The sequence below is a fragment of the Protomyctophum bolini genome, assembly GCF_963924005.1.
Source record: "Protomyctophum bolini genome assembly, chromosome: 11".
NCBI lineage: Eukaryota > Metazoa > Chordata > Actinopteri > Myctophiformes > Myctophidae > Protomyctophum > Protomyctophum bolini.
Genome location: NC_137872.1, coordinates 28,582,656 through 28,601,675, shown reverse-complemented (window position 1 = coordinate 28,601,675; position 19,020 = coordinate 28,582,656). Strand labels below are relative to the sequence as shown.

The following is a 19,020-nucleotide window of genomic DNA, read 5'->3' as shown; positions in this document are numbered from 1 at the left end:
TCCAGGCAAACCCCCAGGTGCCCAGATCATCGTGACATCAGCGCTAGATATTGCTGTTGTCTCCATATATGGAGCTCTAGGTGAAATAACGAAGGCTTTCACCTAGAGCTCCATACGTATATAGAGACAACCTATGGCTATTAGCCCCTGGCGCTCACCCAGCAGTCTGCCGTCAACGAAGCGGATGCGTGCACGCTTCTCTCCCCCGAGGCGTCTTACTGGTATCAGTTTGCTCTCACATGTACAAGCATCGTCATACAAGCTTTAATGGAGTAACTACAGATGTGGAAAATCAACCGTGTATAGAAATGTACACTAAAATTAATGAACATTAAAGTGAAAAGAAAAAGAGGACACAGGATTAACAATGAAGCCAGTTTTAATGGGCCACTTAAAAGAGCTCTAACAGAATCCACACTTTGACCTACCAACCCACCCACCCATCCAAGTTGTGGACTGTGCTAACCTATAATCCCTATCCCGTTTGTACACACCTGATCTGCACCACTAAACAATAGTTATCAAGTTGCTGTTTACGCAGAAGTAATGTTTATAAAACAATTAATGATATCAATATAACTAACAATTATAATATTATTGTTTGTATCTGCAAGAATTATTAATAGCAATACATGTTTCCTTCAGACATTTTTAAACACATACAATATACATCTATATTTACGTTGCCTCTTTTTCTGTGTAGGTGTTTAACAGCAGTACCATGTGAACATTGACTCTGGACCCTTATTGGTCCAAAGGAGGGATAGAATGTTCTAGTTACTTGTGATTGGCTGGTATCACACTGCCACTCAGCGTGGACTAGCTCCACCCTGGGGACCAAAATACTGACTAAACTCAACATCACGCACACACACATACACACACACAGACACACACACATACACACACACACACACACACACACACACCCTGGGAAGGAAATGAAGAAACTCTACGGGCAGAGTCCAGGAGTGAAGAATATAAGCCTTGATTTATACTTGGTTGCGTACCAACAAAAATTGCCATTCTACAAGTTCACAGTGTGTCGCTCAGCGATGTGTTGTTGTGAGCTTATAGATGTTCGATGTGTGACACGACATGCAACTAAGTTTAAATCACCATTAAGATGAACTCAAATCCTACGGAATGATACTGTGTGAGGATGTGCAAGGTTGCCCGAGTTGCAGGTTGTGTTGCGTGTGTGCTCCACAAGTTGCACTGAAATGGTAATCTACGATGGTCACACAGATAGATACCTACGTTGCGTCAGTCTCCTCTACATTGTGTGCACTTAAAAATGACCGCCTCTGTGGAGACATAGAGAAAAGTGTAACGTTATGCATCTCACATGGAAAAGGAGAAAATTAAGGGTGAGCACAAAGAAACAAAAGCTTGTTGCCAACGTGGAAAGGAGTTCTGGGGAACGTTGGCACACATCTACGACTACGTATGAAATGTCAATGTGCAGTAAAACCTGTACCCACAGAGCTACAGTACATTGTGGACTTTGTGTAACCACCCAGAGAGAGACAAGAGACTCACTGACTGGCTGTCCAACGTCACGGACAAACCAGTCGAGAGAGAGCCAAAGCCCAGAGAAGGGAGAAGAGACCAGAGCCTACTGGCTGAAATAGGAGTTACCTCCCTTATCAAGCTACAACGCATTGCAGTCTGTAAGGTCCAGTGCTCTGGAATTGCTTGTGAGGGGATTGCGAGGTCAGTCTTTTCTCTTCTCTGCTTCGGTCGCCATGCTCTTGCCACAGACGCAACAAAAAACATCGCCCTCAGACACGCGTCTCGCTCCTAACTCTCCTTGCTGCCTTTGTGGCCATCATCTCCTTTACTCTCTCCCTTACTTCCTCGATCTGCCTTGCCCTTTCAGCCATGCTTGCCTTCTCCCTCTCCTCCTCTTCTTCCTTCCTCTGCCTCTCTGTGTCTCTCAGCGGGTGTGGCGCTCTGTGGGTACAGGCTGCGGGTCAGCAGGATCCAACAGGATGGTTACCGACCATCTCCTCAGGAATGCTATCCTGGGGACCTGCAGCCTTGTGCTGCTCATGGGCCTGCTGATGGAACTGCTGGGTCTGCAGGAAAGCCACAGGCTGAGGGACGGCTTGAGCCAGTGTGGGAACTGGCTGGGGCTGGACATGAGGGTGTGCCTGAGGTAATGTTTGAGGTTGTGACTGAGGCTGGGAGTGCTGCAGGGGCGGCTGCTGTGGATGTGCCAGGGCCTGGACGTGAGCCTGGGTCTGGGTCTGGACTTGAGGCTGAGATGGCAGCTGGTTCTGCTGTGGCTGTTGCTGGTAAGGAGGAGGGGGAGGAGGTGGCGGAGGAGGAGGAGGCTGGTGCTGTAGCTGTGGGGATGCTGCTCCGTTCTTACTGAGGCCACAGGACTGAGCTGCACAGTGGATCTGGCGCAGGGTGTCCAATGCCTCGCTCTTGGCATGTTTCAGCAGGTCTGCCTGGCCCTGAGAGAGGGACGAGAAAAAAAGAGTAAGAAAGAGATGGACACAGACAGCTACAGACAGAGGAATGGAGGAGTTGAAGTGAAAGACTGATGGACAGAGATGGACACAGACAGCTACAGACAGAGGAATGGAGGAGTTGAAGTGAAAGACTGATGGACAGAGATGGACACAGACAGCTACAGACAGAGGAATGGAGGAGTTGAAGTGAGAGACTGATGGACACAGACAGCTACAGACAGAGGAATGGAGGAGTTGAAGTGAGAGACTGATGGACAGAGAGTAAGAGAAGCTGCAAAGAGCTGCATCATCATCATTGTTTTTCATGTCGAAATAAAATAAACATCTAAGAAATTCCATTAATTAGATCTATACAAGCTCACAGCTGTGATCTTGAATATCTGCTATTTTCACTAGCTTGGGTCCTGGAGAGACATAAAATGTATCTTTTGGGTCACGGCCCACAGGCTAAAAAGTTTGGGAACCACTGAGGTGATCCAGCAGTTTTATATTCTCAATGCAATGACATACATGTGTCAGAAGAGGGCAGCAGAGAGCTGCTCAATAAAACCTTTTGGTTCAGAGTGAGCCTTGTGGTAGTTTGACAGTCTGTTGTGTGTCAGCTGCTAAATAGAGATCTCATGCAGTGATAATCTTACACTATGTTTCTGCTCTTCATTAGAGGACAGACCAGATGCAGTCCAGCCATATGGAGAGGAAGTGGTCAGGGAAGGCATCCTACTTTATGGGGCCGTAAAGTCAATCTGGACAGTTTCCACGGCTGCCTTCCTCACTGAGGTAGCGGGCGGTTGGAGCAACCGAGCTCGCCAGCCATGCCATTATTGTCCTCACTGTTACCCATTATTATGGACTGTAAATGTGTCCACCACCACGTGGCAGTTATTTCTCTGTGAAAAGTGCTTCATTTTTGTCATTGTCATTCCTGTTTGCCATCTTCCATAATGTTTTCTACAATTTCACAACCACTTTCTCTGAATGTCTTATTTTTCTTCACTTCCTTCTCACTACCATTCGACTCAAATAGTCTTCACAAAGCAATAGCGAGCAACAGTCTTTTTGATTGATTGATTGATTGATTAATTGAATACTTTATTAGTCAGAAATGTAAACAGGTGGTGGGGTGTGGAAGGAGAGACAGGAATGGGAGAATTGGTGTGGACTGTGGGTCAAGTACTGCTGTACGCCTGTTTCTCAAATAAAAATAAGCTGAAAAATGTTTATTGCGACCATAGTTCACAGATTGCTATGAACTACCCAGGCAAGCCCCCAGGTCATCGTGTCATCAAAAAACGTGTGGATCCATAGACCTGTGCTGCTCCAGCACTCAGAAAGAAAATCTCCTCTCACACGAGATGCCACCTCCTCCAAAAGCTACCTTCCGGCAAGAGATACACAATTGTGAAATATTTAATATTTATCCATCTGCCTATGTTGCTCAGTGAGGCTCACCAACCTCAAAGAGATACATTCCTTGCAAACATAACAGACAATAAAAAAATAATTTAAAAAATCAATGGCTGCCAAGGAAACCACAACACATGATGAGGGTACTGCACAGCACAGAATGCTTGCGACAGGTGAAGCATTGCAAGTGGCCTTGTATGTTAACAGAGCTACTGAGCACGCCACACAGAACCATGAATAAGTCATTTGTCGGAAAAGACAATTATGTAAGATATGACTCATCAGCCCCAAATCTAAGCCAGCAGGAGCACTGTCATGTCATGTGGTACCAGGAACCAAATCACTGTGGCCTGGGATTCTTCTTGTGCGTTCCCACTCGCGCACACGTTGGCACACGTCCACCCACAGGGGGACAGTGTTGGCCAGGGCTGACAGCAAATCCCATAGCTAAATATCCTCATTAAAACCACTTCCTTTTCTTTTGATTGTTTGTCAAATCCAGCCCATGCTGCTTAAATTAAATACACTTTAAATGTGCCAATCTACGCACCTACAGCATTCATCATATTATCATAAAGGTAATCAACACATGCTGCTTTATTAATAAATTATTATTAAAAAACAGTATGATTTAAAGAGAGATGTGCCAGTCCAACCAACCTTCAGCATTCATAAGGTTATCATAAAGCTATCATGCCGGTGTCGTGCACTGAAAATAGCCCACCTACAAGCTCACGATGTGCAGCACAACGCGATGCGAGTTGGAGATCCGTTATTTTTGGTACACGACACCCACACACAACTAAGCATAACCCAGGCTTAAGGTTTATCGTACAGTCCTCGGTGTTCATTTATCACTAAGAAGTAAGAACGTAAAGATGGCCCCTACTCTACTGTCTTCAGAGTTAAATTAAGGTGAGACACCCCAGGTGAAATCATGATTTTTCTTTTTTTTTTTTTTTTGCTATTTTGCTTCCTAAACATGTTTTCTTTCAAACTAAAGCAAAATACACATTAAAAATACAGATTTAGATGTTTAGTTGGATAGTTTATTTTAGCCAATGACAGCTCGTTTTTCGGGGTGAAAAGCCACCATCTCTATTTTCATGATTGGTTGTTGGTACAAAGGAAGTGACCATATTTGGATCAGACCACAGTCAGCTTGAGGTCCAGACCTTTCCAATGATATATGCCATTATATGTTGTTGCAAAGGTTTGGATGAGATATTTTGTCTCAAAATAGTGGCTTCAAATAAAACGTTTTGGAATTTTACAATACAAATCTTTAAAGGCCGTTTTCTCAAAATGAGTTTTCCTCATACTTGGGACAAAGAATCTCCACTTCAGTTGAACTCACATACACCAAACTTTCCAGTCTTATTCATAACTATATTCCGCAGACATTTACACATGGATTTGTTGATATATCATTCACAGCCTGATTTACATCACATTTTATACCAAAAAAATGCCGAAAATTGGGTTTTTTATGCCTGTTGACACTATTTTCTGATTTGTGGAGTGATAATTAGAGATATCAAAAATCCCATGTGTAATTTTCTTTGTCTCTAATGTGTCAACAAAATGAAATGATAATTTTGAACCTGGCTTTATCCGATCTTCAGATTTATCGTCCCGAAATGTATGCAAATTAGCGCATATAATGCCTAATTTGCATATTTAAACAAATAATTTCAGAAAACTTGTAATACAAAAAATCTTAGTTTTAATATAAGTAATCAACTGGAGAAGTTTCATTGTGATAGCTATTATTTAACTTTTTTTCCCTATTCACCTGGGGTGTCTCGCCTTAACACAGGGGGGGCATTGACGGGGATATTGGAGCAGGAGCCAGTCCAGAGCGAGCAGAGATCCATGCCCATGCGTCTTCATTTGACCTTTCACCCACACACAGAATCCATGAACATTAGAGCTCTCATCTATTGAACTCAAATTTAGGGCGAGTCCCAGCCAAAGAGAGAGAGAGAGAACACTGGGTGGGAATAGAGGGGAAGACACCTAGCCCATGTCTCTAGAATGCAGTCCTCATTCTCAGGGTCCAGTGAATAATGCTCAGAACAGTGTGATTCACAACGCAAGCGGAACAATGCTTATACTCCTGACAATGTGGTATTTTTTTACTGATTAGTTTTTATCAGAGGCTTTTGTGTTCATGTATACATTATATTATATTATAAGAATAATATATTTTCTATTTTTCTGTTGGATACAAGTAGTTAAGGATCTCCTTTTGTCGAGCTAATTCGACTCACATTTGAAATGAACAAAATACTTATTCAGTGCTATAGCACTGATCTGAGCTCAGCTATCAAAGGAAAATAAGAGATAAGATGGACACGAGCGCGCGCGCGCACACACACACACACACACACACACACACACACACACACACACACACACACACACACACACACACACACACACACACACACACACACACACACACACACACACACACACACACACACACACACACTCTGCTAGGGGGTGTTGTTTCGACAGGCTCTCACCAAATGTTCAGCGTCATACACAGATTAAGACAGAGGACGAGGAGTTTGTGTGCCCAATCTGCCGATCCCTCTAAATCAATTAGGGGACAAAGAGAGTGGAGGAGGGGTGGGTGGGTTTAGGGATCAAATCAGTATGGATATTAGTGTGTGCGTTTGTTTAGGAAGTGAATGGGTGGTTAGAAAGAGGGTGGATGAAACGCTAAAAGACAGGGATTAGATTTGTGTGTCCAACTGTTGCAGCATTTAAGCATTTAATTCCCCCAATGCTACAGAGTGTGCTGAATCTTAATTAAGATAATAATCTGGCTGCCTCGCATGCTGTTTTTAGTGCTATACACGGCACAATGTTTTAATTCCCGGTCCATTTCTTCCCTCTCAGAGTGGAATTAACATTGCGTAGTCAAAGCACAGCCATGTTCCTTGTATGCACATTTTTAGTAACATGCATGATCTCAAACAACACTCTTCCTTAGCCTATCTACCAAGGGAGATTCTGCACTCTGTGCTAATTGCTTTCATAGGGGAGGCGAGGCTCTGCCGACATGAAAATGGAGCATCAGGGATGCCTGGTGGCTCCGTTAGTGCATGCACAAACCACATGTTGCTTGTACAGTAAGTGCGAGGCTTCGGGTTAAAATCCAATCCCCGTTTTGTTTTGCCTCATCTCTCTCCCTCTCTGCCATGGTTTTCCTGTCTCTCTACAATTGACCAATCTGAAATACAACAGAGCATGCCGAAAATCTTCATCTTAAAATACAAAAGGAAAAGAAAAAAGAAAATGGAGCACCAACAATCACATATACTGGAAATGGCCCATAATGGGAAGTATAGAAACTGTTATTGAACAATGTTGAGAATACATCAAAAATAGAAAAAACTATCTGGGCAAGACAAGGACTACCATAATTATTCCCTGTGTGACATGCACACGTGTAGGCTATATACACTCACGCGTGGTCAATGGATGAAATCATTAGCAGAAGGTATGCGATTTTCTTTCTTCAAAAACGTCTGCAGTTGGCACAGCTTACTATTATAGGGTATAAAGGTAGAACACACCACTGATCTAAATGGACTTTGTTTTAGAGACTGTGCCACTGTTCAAAGTCATGGTGTTTTCATTTTTTTATAGATATTTCTTGGGGATTTTTGCCTTTATTGATAGATGAACAGTAGAGGTTGACATGAAACGGGGAGAGAGATGGGGGGTAAGACACGCAGCAAAGGTTGTCGGGATCGGGACTCGAACCCGCGACATGCTGTATTAACAGCCTATAGGTGCCCGGACCGCTATGTAGGCCCGGGCACAATCATTATGGTGGTGTATGTGCATTGTTCTGCCTGCTTCACCTGCTATTTTACTAACTAAATGCACTGGCAGATATAAAGTGAAACTGACTTGCATCAAGTCATGTTGTTCACATATTGTAAATGTCGAAATTGTTATATTCGGCTGCACCGCAAAGATTCAACTTAACTCAAGGAGTCAAGTTGAGTCTCTGTAGCGGATGATGGGTGCAGATTCTTGAAGATCAATGGAAAAAGGGGAATATTCCGCACTCTTATTAAAGTTTGAGTTTCTTTATTTCATGAAATCACATGCAGCAGCAGTCCATCTAGAGAAACGAACATGGTTTGAAACACTGAGGAAGGCCTGCATGCCGAAACGCGTTCGTTTCTCTAGATGGAGTGCTGCTGCTTTTGATTTCATAAAGAAACTCAAACTTTATTAAGAGAGTGCAGATATTCCCCTTTTTCCATTGACGAGACATTAACGCATGGGGAGTTGGCGCTGCACTGCCATTAAATGACAACACCGTGATCATTATTGCTGTGTACAACTAACATTAATTGCATGTCGACACTGTAAGGGCACATTAAAGACAGGCTTGACAGAATGACGGAGGCATGCTGTCGGTATGATGCGGTTTGAACTAATCATTATTTGACACTTCCGATGTGATCAGTGGTCCTTGAGGGGGTTCCAGGTGGTCCCCAGCTGAATGATGGAGAGTTGGTAAGCAAATGGACCCTTCTACTGTAGATCTTTAAGTCTTGAGAGCGTAAAATTAATTTGGTTTTATTTTACATTCACAAGAGTTAAATTATTGCTAGTCTACACGATTAGAGAACGTCGTAGAAGAATTGTTATTTTGGTCAATGTTTGCCTGTTATCTCTCCTAATGGTAACACATCAAAATAGCCTGAAATTGTGGAAAATCTTATCCAACGATAACAAAATATTCTACATTTAGGGTCTGAGAGGCTAAATCTCATCAAAATGGTGGTCCATGGCTCAAATACCGAAGAAATAATGGGCCTTGATATTAAAAAAGGCTTGAAAACCACTGGAATAGACTGTTTAATCTACGGAGAGCATGGCTCCCTATGGTAGTGGGAGTGACAAAAACTGAACACAATAAACATGTTACGACGAGTTACATGTGACACAGCAGCAGCAGGGACACATTCCGGTAATTCAATCACATTCAATGTGAGGAACTGATAAGGGGAGTGAGTACAGCAAATCTGATGACAACAGACGCTTTGGTCACATTAGTTTATTATACACCTGGTGGCTAAGCCAGAAAGAAAAGAAAAGCATATTATTATATGTGCGCGCACACACACACACACACACACACACACACACACACACACACACACACACACACACACACACACACACAAATACTTTATTGCTGAGAGCATCCTAAAGCATCATCTATTGCTGTATGCACACAGGCATCTCCAGTCTGTGCTCCTACAAACTACTGTACACAATCCCATAATGTCTTATCATGTTAGTTAGCTAAGCCCATAAATAACACCGCAGCTTAGAGTATTAATTAAGAGATTTAGGGATTAAAGAGGAAACAGTAAATGCAATTAGCCCCAAGAGTCTTTCTTAAGATACAGTATAATCTTAACAGTACGGTTTAGAAATACTTATCCAGAGGGTGATGGTTAGCCCAGTTGGGCTTGAGCCCTTGTATTGCCCCACTGCTGAAAGACGGACAGAAAAATAATCATAATGACCCGATGTCTCTGCTTAACGGACAGCAAGTCACCTTCCTCCTAATCTGAGAACCCATTGGCAAATAAAGGAGAAACAGCGACCTCTTTTCCTAGTCAACAGTCAGCCTGTCTTGAGAGAATACCTTCCACAACAACATTTTCAAGTGCAAGCCCGCCCCATTGTCTCATGCTGCAGTAGGCCTACATATAATCCATGGAGACAGGGAGACCGGCGGCGGGATGGAGGACATGGACTTTTGGTTGCATATGTTTGAACATTATTTGCTTTATTAATAAATTGCTTTGCTTGCTGTTGTAATCGAATCACAATTTAGAAATTATTATTAAATAATTTGTGCAGGACGTCATGTTTGCATTTATCTGCCTGTAATGCTGTCTAACCTATTGTGCTTCTTTGAGAATTAATAATTTGTATCTGCAATAGCCAGACCTGTATGATAAGGTTATCATACAGATAGTACATTGACAATAGTGGCAAATTGTAGCCTATTTTATTCAACTTCCCTTTCGGTGCAATAGCTATTTCTCAAGATCAAACGTGAATTGTGAATCCTCATGAGCCGTACGTGCACCCTGCAAATCGCATTATACAGACTGTGTTTCTACTGTAATCAATAACAGTGTAGTGTAGATGGTATGATTCACGGTGACTTTGTATAATCCTGTAAGTGAGTCAGATCTAACCTTGAGCACAGTGATGTTCCAAGCATAACTCTCCATGGCCTTCTGAAGTTTACGGCCCTTCAGGCCTTCCTTGGCTCCGATGCGGTGAAGGTCCTCATGGAAGTCCAGCCCTGGAAAGAACACATACATATTATATGTGAAAAGCAATGAATCGAACAGTGTGCAGTGCACGGTCACGATTTAGACCTAAGGCCATATTCTACAAATGTCTTATCAGTTTTCTGAAAAATGTATGATTCTATATCAGTGGTGCTCATACCTTTTCAGGACCCCAAAAATTATAGTTTTTGGCCGCCGACCCCCATCTCAAAATATTTTGTTCCAGGGACCCCCCAGAAGCAAAGACATTAGTTAAAAACGTTTGCTGGGAAAGAATATTCAAAGATTTGCAAACATTTTTAAGATTTTTCAATAGCAGATCTACAAGCTCATAGCACGGCCCTCTGTGCCATCCTATGAGCTTGTATATCTACTATTTTTTTTTTAATAATATTTGTTTTATTCGGAAAGTGCAGTATAATTGTACATATAGCATTTCTACAAACGATATAAGAGCAGTTCCCAAGATTTTCTTCTTTTCTTTTTTTTCCCCACCCCTCTTCCCTCCCTCATCCCCCCTCCATGTGGCAACATCTCCAATGTCTCTGTATAGTATAGTCCTTTTTCCTATATAAGACATCGAGTCCACACTCAAACAGAGACAGGCACGGCAGTAATACTTCAGGTGGTACATTTCAGGAGGACAAAGAAAAAAGAAAAAGAAACAAAAAACAACAACAACTAAAGTATATACATTTATGCTGAGGGGGACAAAAACAATATAGCTTTGGTCTTCGACCACGAGAGGGGGAGAGGTGTCTTATACATTTTATATTTATACAATCATACAGCAGGCAATGAACCAGTGAGATTACACGAAGTCCGCTCTCAGGGGGGCAATATGCACAATCCAGTTGTTCCAAATTTGGTAGAAATTGTCTAATCTAGTTCTTAACATGTATGTTAATTTTTCCATTTTGAAGATGTCTAGGACTATTCCATGCCAATCGTCCATTGTGGGTGTGATTGGGGATAGCCATCTTCTTGTTATTGACTTTTTGCTGGCTGCCAAGAGAATCTGCAGTAGCTTTGTGTATCTCGACTGGTTAAGACATTCAATGTGGCCCAGGTACATGGTTGTGAAGTTGAAAGGTATTGGAGTATTAAATACTGAGCACAGTGATTTGTGAATATTGTTCCAAAACACCCCCAATTTGGGGCACCCCCAGAAAATGTGGAAGTGGTTGGCTTTCTTTGCCCCACACTGCCTCCAGCACAGCCTATCGTCCCCTTTGTATTTTTCCTGGTATGGGGTCTTAAAATATCTAATAATATTTTTCCAACAGTGCTCTCTCCAGTCCATAGAACAAGTTGAGGTAGACTGGAACTCCCAGATCCCTCCCCATACTTCCTCTGAGAGTTCAACTCCTGCGTCCCTCTCCCATCTCTCTTTGATGTACAACGTGCTTTCTATCTACTATTTTTCAATAGCGAAAGTTTCAAATAATTGTACACAGATACTTGATGGTCTTAATGGGTTAAGGTCAAGGTGAGTACATTTTAGTTCCCCGAAGAAGAATCACGAAGCAATGTCGAAAACTGCAGTTATCTGGGTGCATCATGTTAAAAAGTGACTACAATGGCTGTCTCTGCCGGAGCCAAGTGCGCACAATGGCAGCCCACGAGCCACAGTTCTGCATTACAAATGCCACAGTGCTGCATTACAAATGGGGGTGAAATTGAGGTTGTGTGATGAAGGTTGGCCTCTAATTAATCTAACAGTAAGCCCCTGGCTCATTTAGCCTCAGTAGACCATTTCGAATCCTTGTGGCTGCTTGTGACACACTCCTAAGAGACTGTGCATAGTCTCTCAGCCTGCCAATTGACCAGCTTTTGGTCAATACACAAGACCCTAAAGCCTAATGTGTATTAAGGAACACAGCTGAATACCAAATAGCTCTCAAACAGCTCTCACCTGAGATGCAAGATGTTCATCTCCCCATGTTCTGTGCTCCACTTAAGGGGACTTGTTGTGAAAGTGTGCCATTCTATTTCTGTCTAACCCAGCAGGTACACTGCCTCCCACTCCAACAAGAAACCTTTATGCTGTTGACTGTCGTTCTAACTGCGTTCTCCCCACGCACACACGCACACATGCACACATGCACACATGATGTAGAACATTGCATCTGTGACTCATAGCATAATAAGGGAAAAGCAGGGCAATTAGTTGTCTCTCAAACCTATTTGTTGATAGAGCTGATATCCAGAGACCCAGTAACAAGCCTTTCTTTCCGCTAGCCTTTTCTTTTCTGATATTCACGGCTCTCAGCAGGCGGTCCGGCTTCCCTGTTATTCAAAAAACTTGCGTGAAGTGAGGGTCGCCTGGTAACGTTTGTTTAAACAAACAAAGTCCATAGACTTTGCTGCCACATGATGTCACGTTTAGCGCCCTAAACAAACATTAAAAGTCCATAGACATGACTGCCATATGACATCATTTCATAAGCCAGATGTTGGGAGGAAAAACTACTCTTCTATACTATATATAGCACTACTTTATTACTTGCGAAAGCAGAGCGCGCAAGTACTGTGGTCGGCTGTGTATGTATGGTATGCATGGTATGTATGGTATTCATGGTATGCATGTCCCTAATGGCTGTTGATGGTGACGTAATTAAGATATGTTTTAATGTTATTGGCTGTTTATGGTGACGTAACTAGCGTACGTTTCAAGGTTGGTATAAGGTCAATAACGGGTCTAAAGGATTTAGAACAGCAGTTGTAATAGACATTAGTTAGTTGCAGTACTTGTGCGATCTGCTTGCGCACAAGTAGGCCATGTATAGCCTACTTGTGCGCAAGGCGCAAGTTTGCACCTCGACAGAGTGCATTTCTAGTTCTATTATGTGAACGGCCTCATGCATGCTTGATGCACTGTTGAATTATGGGCAACGAAATTTTGCCTTGTGAACGTTAATTCAAACTAATTGCCTCTCCCTATGAGTATTTCCAAATAGTGAATTTAATATGCTCCAAAACAGGCCTGTGGGAGCGAGGAAATTGCTCACTCCCACATGGTGGGAGTGATTTCCACCTGAGCAATTTTCCACCTCTCATCTGTGTCTTCACAGATGAGATGAGCCACTCGAAAGTGACTTGGTCCATCGCATAGCTTGAAACTCACGCTGAGCGACCCCCCCGCTTTGAATGTTATCAACCGATAATCACCAGTAGGTTACTTATCACTCCAACGCAAACGATCCAGCAGGTTCACCTGGAGCCTACTGGCTGCGATTAGGTAACGCAGAATAAAACATTGTGAAACTACCATTACTCTAATGATATAGACAGCATTGCAGAATGGCCATCTCAGAGCCTGGTAGTTATTTTAACACGGTTTAGGCTGATCTCATCATGTAATAATCGAGTACAGTTAATGAGCTGCTGCTAGTACAGAGAAGAACCGAGCAGAAGTGGGCTTTATTGGTGTGGGACTGGGGAGAGAGGCTTGTCACATACGGCTTTTAATTTAAGAATCATTTAAGGATTGCTGCCCCCCAAGGCTACATACTCGCTGCTACTTGCTGTGGGTGAAATGTGGATGAAATTTAGAGTTACTAAACAGCCCCCATTGCAGATGCAGAGGAGACTGAATCACATACAGTAGTGTGTGTGTGTGTGTGTGTGTGTGTGTGTAGGGGGGGGATGTGCAATAAACAGCACAGGGGGAGCAAAAAGGGAAGTGACATGCACAGACACGCTTGCTTTTGCACTTGCGCGTACACACACACACACACACACACACACACACACACACACACACACACACACACACACACACACACACACACACACACACACACACACACACACACACACACACACACACACACACACACACACACACACACACACACACACACACGGCTTAGAATTGCTGTCTTCCTATGTAATGACTGCTGCAGCGATAACGATTACCTATCCTCCAAATACAGTACGAAGAGAAAGGCAGTGACAGTGCAGAGAAAGAGCCTCCTAATCCGAAGTAAAAAACGAAAACAAATAGTATTTCAATTTGCTTCTTTGTTTGTGTCTTTTCCGGAACAAAAAGATGAAGAGAAGAGAAATGATGAAAGCAACATATTGGAGTGGAGCTTCACTTATTCAAGGCTTATTCGCAAGGCTTACAGAAGGAGAACGCAAGCGGAGTGTCATTATTGCAAACAATATAGGGAGTGGGATTTTCTGGCTCAAATGGCCAGCACTAACAATGAATACAAAGAGCAAGAGAAAGTCTGATACAGTTGAGAAATAGAGGGATCTTAAGAGATATCTCCCCATTAGTTATTTCAAATTGATGTTTCGTTTTCACTCCTACTTTGATTGAAATTTGTCGACATGTAGCTACAGGTCAGATTTCCAAAAATCTTAACCCTGAAGGAAATTTGTGTTAATATATCTAAATACGTGTTTTTTAGGGGTAATACGGGATGCTGAACTCAAATCTGCTGCATGCCCAGCAAAAAAATGGCTGCTACAAATCATTACAAATCTACCTTCTCTGTGCTTAAATGGTTGAGATATGATCATACATTACTTTCCCAGGGATTAATATAGCTACTCCTCTAGTTTGTTTTGATTCATTTGAAGATGCAAAAACGTATTTAAATCCCTATCCTTTTAGTTTTTCATATTCCAACCCTGCATTTCAATACCAATATACCATTGGTAATGAATATGGCATATTCTTACCAATACCACCCACAATGTATGCCGACACATACACATTGGGAGTGTGTGTTAAATGTTGAAAGAACGATAAAACACATATCCATCATTAACCAACAATGTATACTGTATAACATTTTACTTTAGAGTTGCATAATGGATATATTTGATATTGGTATGAGTAATGTGACTACACCTTGATGAGACGTTGATGATTCAGGGGTTATTTGTCACATTAGCTCAGAGTAGAATTACTGGTCTACCTTACAGTATGTCAGCCCAGGGCAGGTTAGTTAACTCTGTGACATGGTTTCTGAGGAGTAGTAAGGACTGAGGACCAATTATACCAATGAAAATGGGTGCAGTGGTGGAAAAAGTACTCACATTTTCAATACTGCAATATTCTGTTACAAGTAAAGGTCCGGAATTGACCGAAATTGTACTTGAGTATTGAGTGTTGACATCAAAATGTACTAAATGGTAGGGTAAGTGATTTTCTTTGTATAAAACAAATTTTGTGCCCATGGAGCGCATCATTTTGTGTGCCAGTTCAGGTGGCCAAGTCATATGAGGAGTTTGCAGGCCATGATACGTCACTGTCTGACGTTACCTCTGTGCGTCCTCAACCCAGAGTTGTGTATCTGCGACTACTGGCCAATTACAAGCAGCAGTCTGCCGCCCAGTGCTGAAAGTGAAAGAAAAAGGTACCCAGCATGGACAAGATGCACTTGGATATCTCTCTGTCTCTCTCTTATTCATGGAGAAAAAGCAAAAACACAGAACACGCTGTTCACGGAGAAACAACAACACGGAACAGGAACAACACAACCCGACCAGCACGGAGAAAAAAACACGTGGAGACCCACCGCAGTCAGGTCGCGCTTCTACAGATACAGACACGCAAATACAGCAAATATGTACATAACAATATTGGCAAATACAATAAATATATATTGAATCTTTCTCTCTCTCACACACACACACACACACACACACACACACACACACACACACACACAAGTAGCAGCTGGAGGTGCCAAAGTGTGCATCCCAGCTGCCGTTCTTGTCCCCCATTAGTGGTGTGTGATGGCGAGCCATCAATAGTCCCCGGGGGAGGGGAGCTCATCCAGCACCTCTCCATCCTCATCAACACGTCAGCACCGCTGGCCAAATTAAACTGATTAGCTGCAATAATGATTGGGCATAAATGGAGGAGAGGGGAGGGGTGTGGCTGTGAGAACCATGGTAACGCTGAGAGGCGACAGGGGGCCAGAGTGTTTTGTATAGCGCTGTAGTTCCGTTGGCCATTGTCTGCCTTCTCAGTGAATGGGGCAAACCTTTGGAAGTCTCTCTGCCACGGTTCTAAAACTAGAGACGGATGGTAATGTGTTTTTACAGAGGATTCAAAGTAACTATTGTTGAAATCAAATCAACTGTGCTCATCTATATATAATGTATATAATGTGATTGACTGGTTACCTGGATGATATTATGTCTAGTTTTGTATTGTTTCACAAGCTTAAAAATGTATTGGGTTTGATTTTGATGGTGTTATATAGTATTATATATAATTTGTTTGTACTTGAGTTGATTGAGTTTTAGACTATAGTGTATTCTTTATAAAGGCCTACATCTACAAGCTTACAACGTGTCTGCAACACGCTGTACACTTGTAGATCTTCTATTTTCGGTGCACAACACCAGCGTGTAGCTACGTATAACTCAGGCGTGAGTCGTGACTTCTTAGCACACAACAGCACGGCTCTAGATGACACATGGATTATGTACAAGAGATGGCAGCTAAGCACAGTGTACAGTATTATGTACAGTATAGTATATCTGCTGCTATGCTCTCACACCTTATGTTCAACCTCAGATACATACCACACTGGAAAGATATACTATGTGTAATTAATTATGTAGATTGTTTGTGTTTTATTTATTTATTTCTTATTTTTTATCCTACAATTTTGTAACCCATTGTTTTTCACCCGGTGCCAATTACCTAAACTTTAATCCTGCGCGCAACTCTCTCTCTCTCTGCAAACCTGGGGAGAGCCCCGAACTGAGCTCATGCTTCCTGCAATGTGTTCCAAGTAGCGCGTGGAAGGAACGTGTTATTCCAACCAGACCGGGAGGAAGCATTATGCAGACTAGGATTACTGCATGTTTTTAGTGAGGGAATAATTCCCTCAATTAATTATTCCCGAAATGATATATTGTTATATAAAATAATAATTTTCATCATACCCGGAAGTTATGCAGGAACGCCTACTGAGTGTCAAAAAACTACGTTCAGGCCTTGACAGCCAATACATTCAAATAGAAAAGTCCTATCTGATTGTATTAAACAACGTTAAACTCACTTTTCCACTGACTTTATGCATGCATATACGTACCCTCTATAAAGTTGATTCTGATATTCTGATTCTGCTTCTAAGCAGAATCAGACGGGATTCGAGGCATATCAGAGTCTTTTTGGGGGCAGCGGAGGTGGAGGAGTGTGTGTTAGTTGAAGGGCTTACACAGTATGCTTGGCATGTAGTTGAGGAGGCCCGCTTCGGGTCTCTTCTGTCACTCCAGCTCCTTACCCCAAATGTGTTCCATAAGTTAACCCTTCCCCCTTCCCACATCAAAACGCTGACACACAGCTGTGTGTGGCTGTGCTCGCGTGGGGTCTATACTCTATAGGGCCCTGTTCGGCACAGAGGAAGCTTCCTGTGGCTTATCCTGCTCCAAGAGGAGGGGGAGTGCCCTTTGATTCAAGCCCCCAGCATTCACAGCCTCCATCCCGGGGGAACTGCACAGCATGAACCCAGCTTTCCCGCATGGGGAGACAGACCATACGCCTGAGCTACTCTGACACACTCCATCGGTACAAGTCTGTGGGACGACAGACACAGTGGCGGAAACAGTACTCAAATGTTTTACTTAAGTAAAAGTATCGATACTGCAATATAGAACTACTCCGTAAAAGTTGCAGATTCAAAAAGTAGTAAAAGTAGTTTAGTAAAGTTTAGTTACAAGCTACAACCTCTTAAGTAAATCTACTTAGTTACTTTACACCACTGCTTTCTCGCTCATATACAAAGCACACGCAGCATGCAGTTCAAGGTTCAACTTGTGTGAAAAGTGGGAGCGATTGGTGCAGGCGGTGAGATACGGCGGTGTTTCTGACACACAGACACACAGACAGACAGACATTGACTGAATTATAGTATGATGATGATGATTGCTGCACGTTCCTCCAGACACAGCTGGTTTTGATAACGGAATTACTCCGTTTTTAATCTCATTCATGATGACATCCCTACAGTATATTACTCATTTTAAACTTAATCAGCACGCAAAAATATGTATCTGAAAATATTATAGGTTAGAAATAAGCCACGTAGAAGCACACACACAGAGATCCACCGTTTGTCTATCAGACACTAACTTGTGAACATAGACACAAGATGCCAATATAGCTAACGTCCCATAGCCTGATGGGATGCAATGCTGTGATTGGTTCAGAAGCAGACACGCTTCTGAAACTACAAAATAAATGCCCCAAAAAGACAAAGGACTACTTTATTACTGCAATGAGGCACTTTGCAAACAGCAATCTGGTCACATCCATATTAACCTAACCTTTCTTCCCTGCATTGACAGCGGCACTTACGATGGGTATGTTTTAAGATGAAATTAGTGCGTTTTGGCTGGAGAACCAGAATTTACTCCTGCCGGCGTCATCTTGGCGCGCACACACACACACACACACACACACACACACACACACACACACACACACACACACACACACACACACACACACACACACACACACACACACACACATGCACACACACACACACACACACCTAGAGATGACTAATTCTAAACTCAGTCCCACGTGCCAAAGCATGAACTATAATAAATCACTGGCTTTGTTTACATTGACTTCTGTAACAGGAAACAGAAGTTGCGCTGTCTGAGCATGTACTGACCTGTACCTAATGTTTCATTTGTCTTAGTCTTCGGTTCTTATGGCCACATCGTTGCCTGCAGGGCCAGACTGCGGTAAACAAGCATGATGCACATGATACATTTTGTCATCAATCATCCTC

General features: G+C 42.6%; 1 protein-coding gene across 1 annotated transcript in view; it reads right to left on the bottom strand.

Annotated features, from left to right (window-relative positions):
* Window positions 1-378: 378 nt before the first annotated feature.
* LOC308323591 (inactive phospholipase C-like protein 2) overlaps window positions 379-19,020 on the bottom strand; it is a 92,254-nt gene continuing 73,612 nt past the window's right edge. Inside the window, exons 5-6 of the mRNA XM_080775326.1 lie at window positions 10,142-10,251; window positions 379-2,465 (exon numbers count right to left, since the gene is read on the bottom strand). Coding sequence (XP_080631452.1) covers window positions 1,977-2,465; window positions 10,142-10,251 — 599 coding nt within the window. The 3' untranslated portion in view covers window positions 379-1,976. The remainder of the gene's footprint in view (window positions 2,466-10,141; window positions 10,252-19,020) is intronic.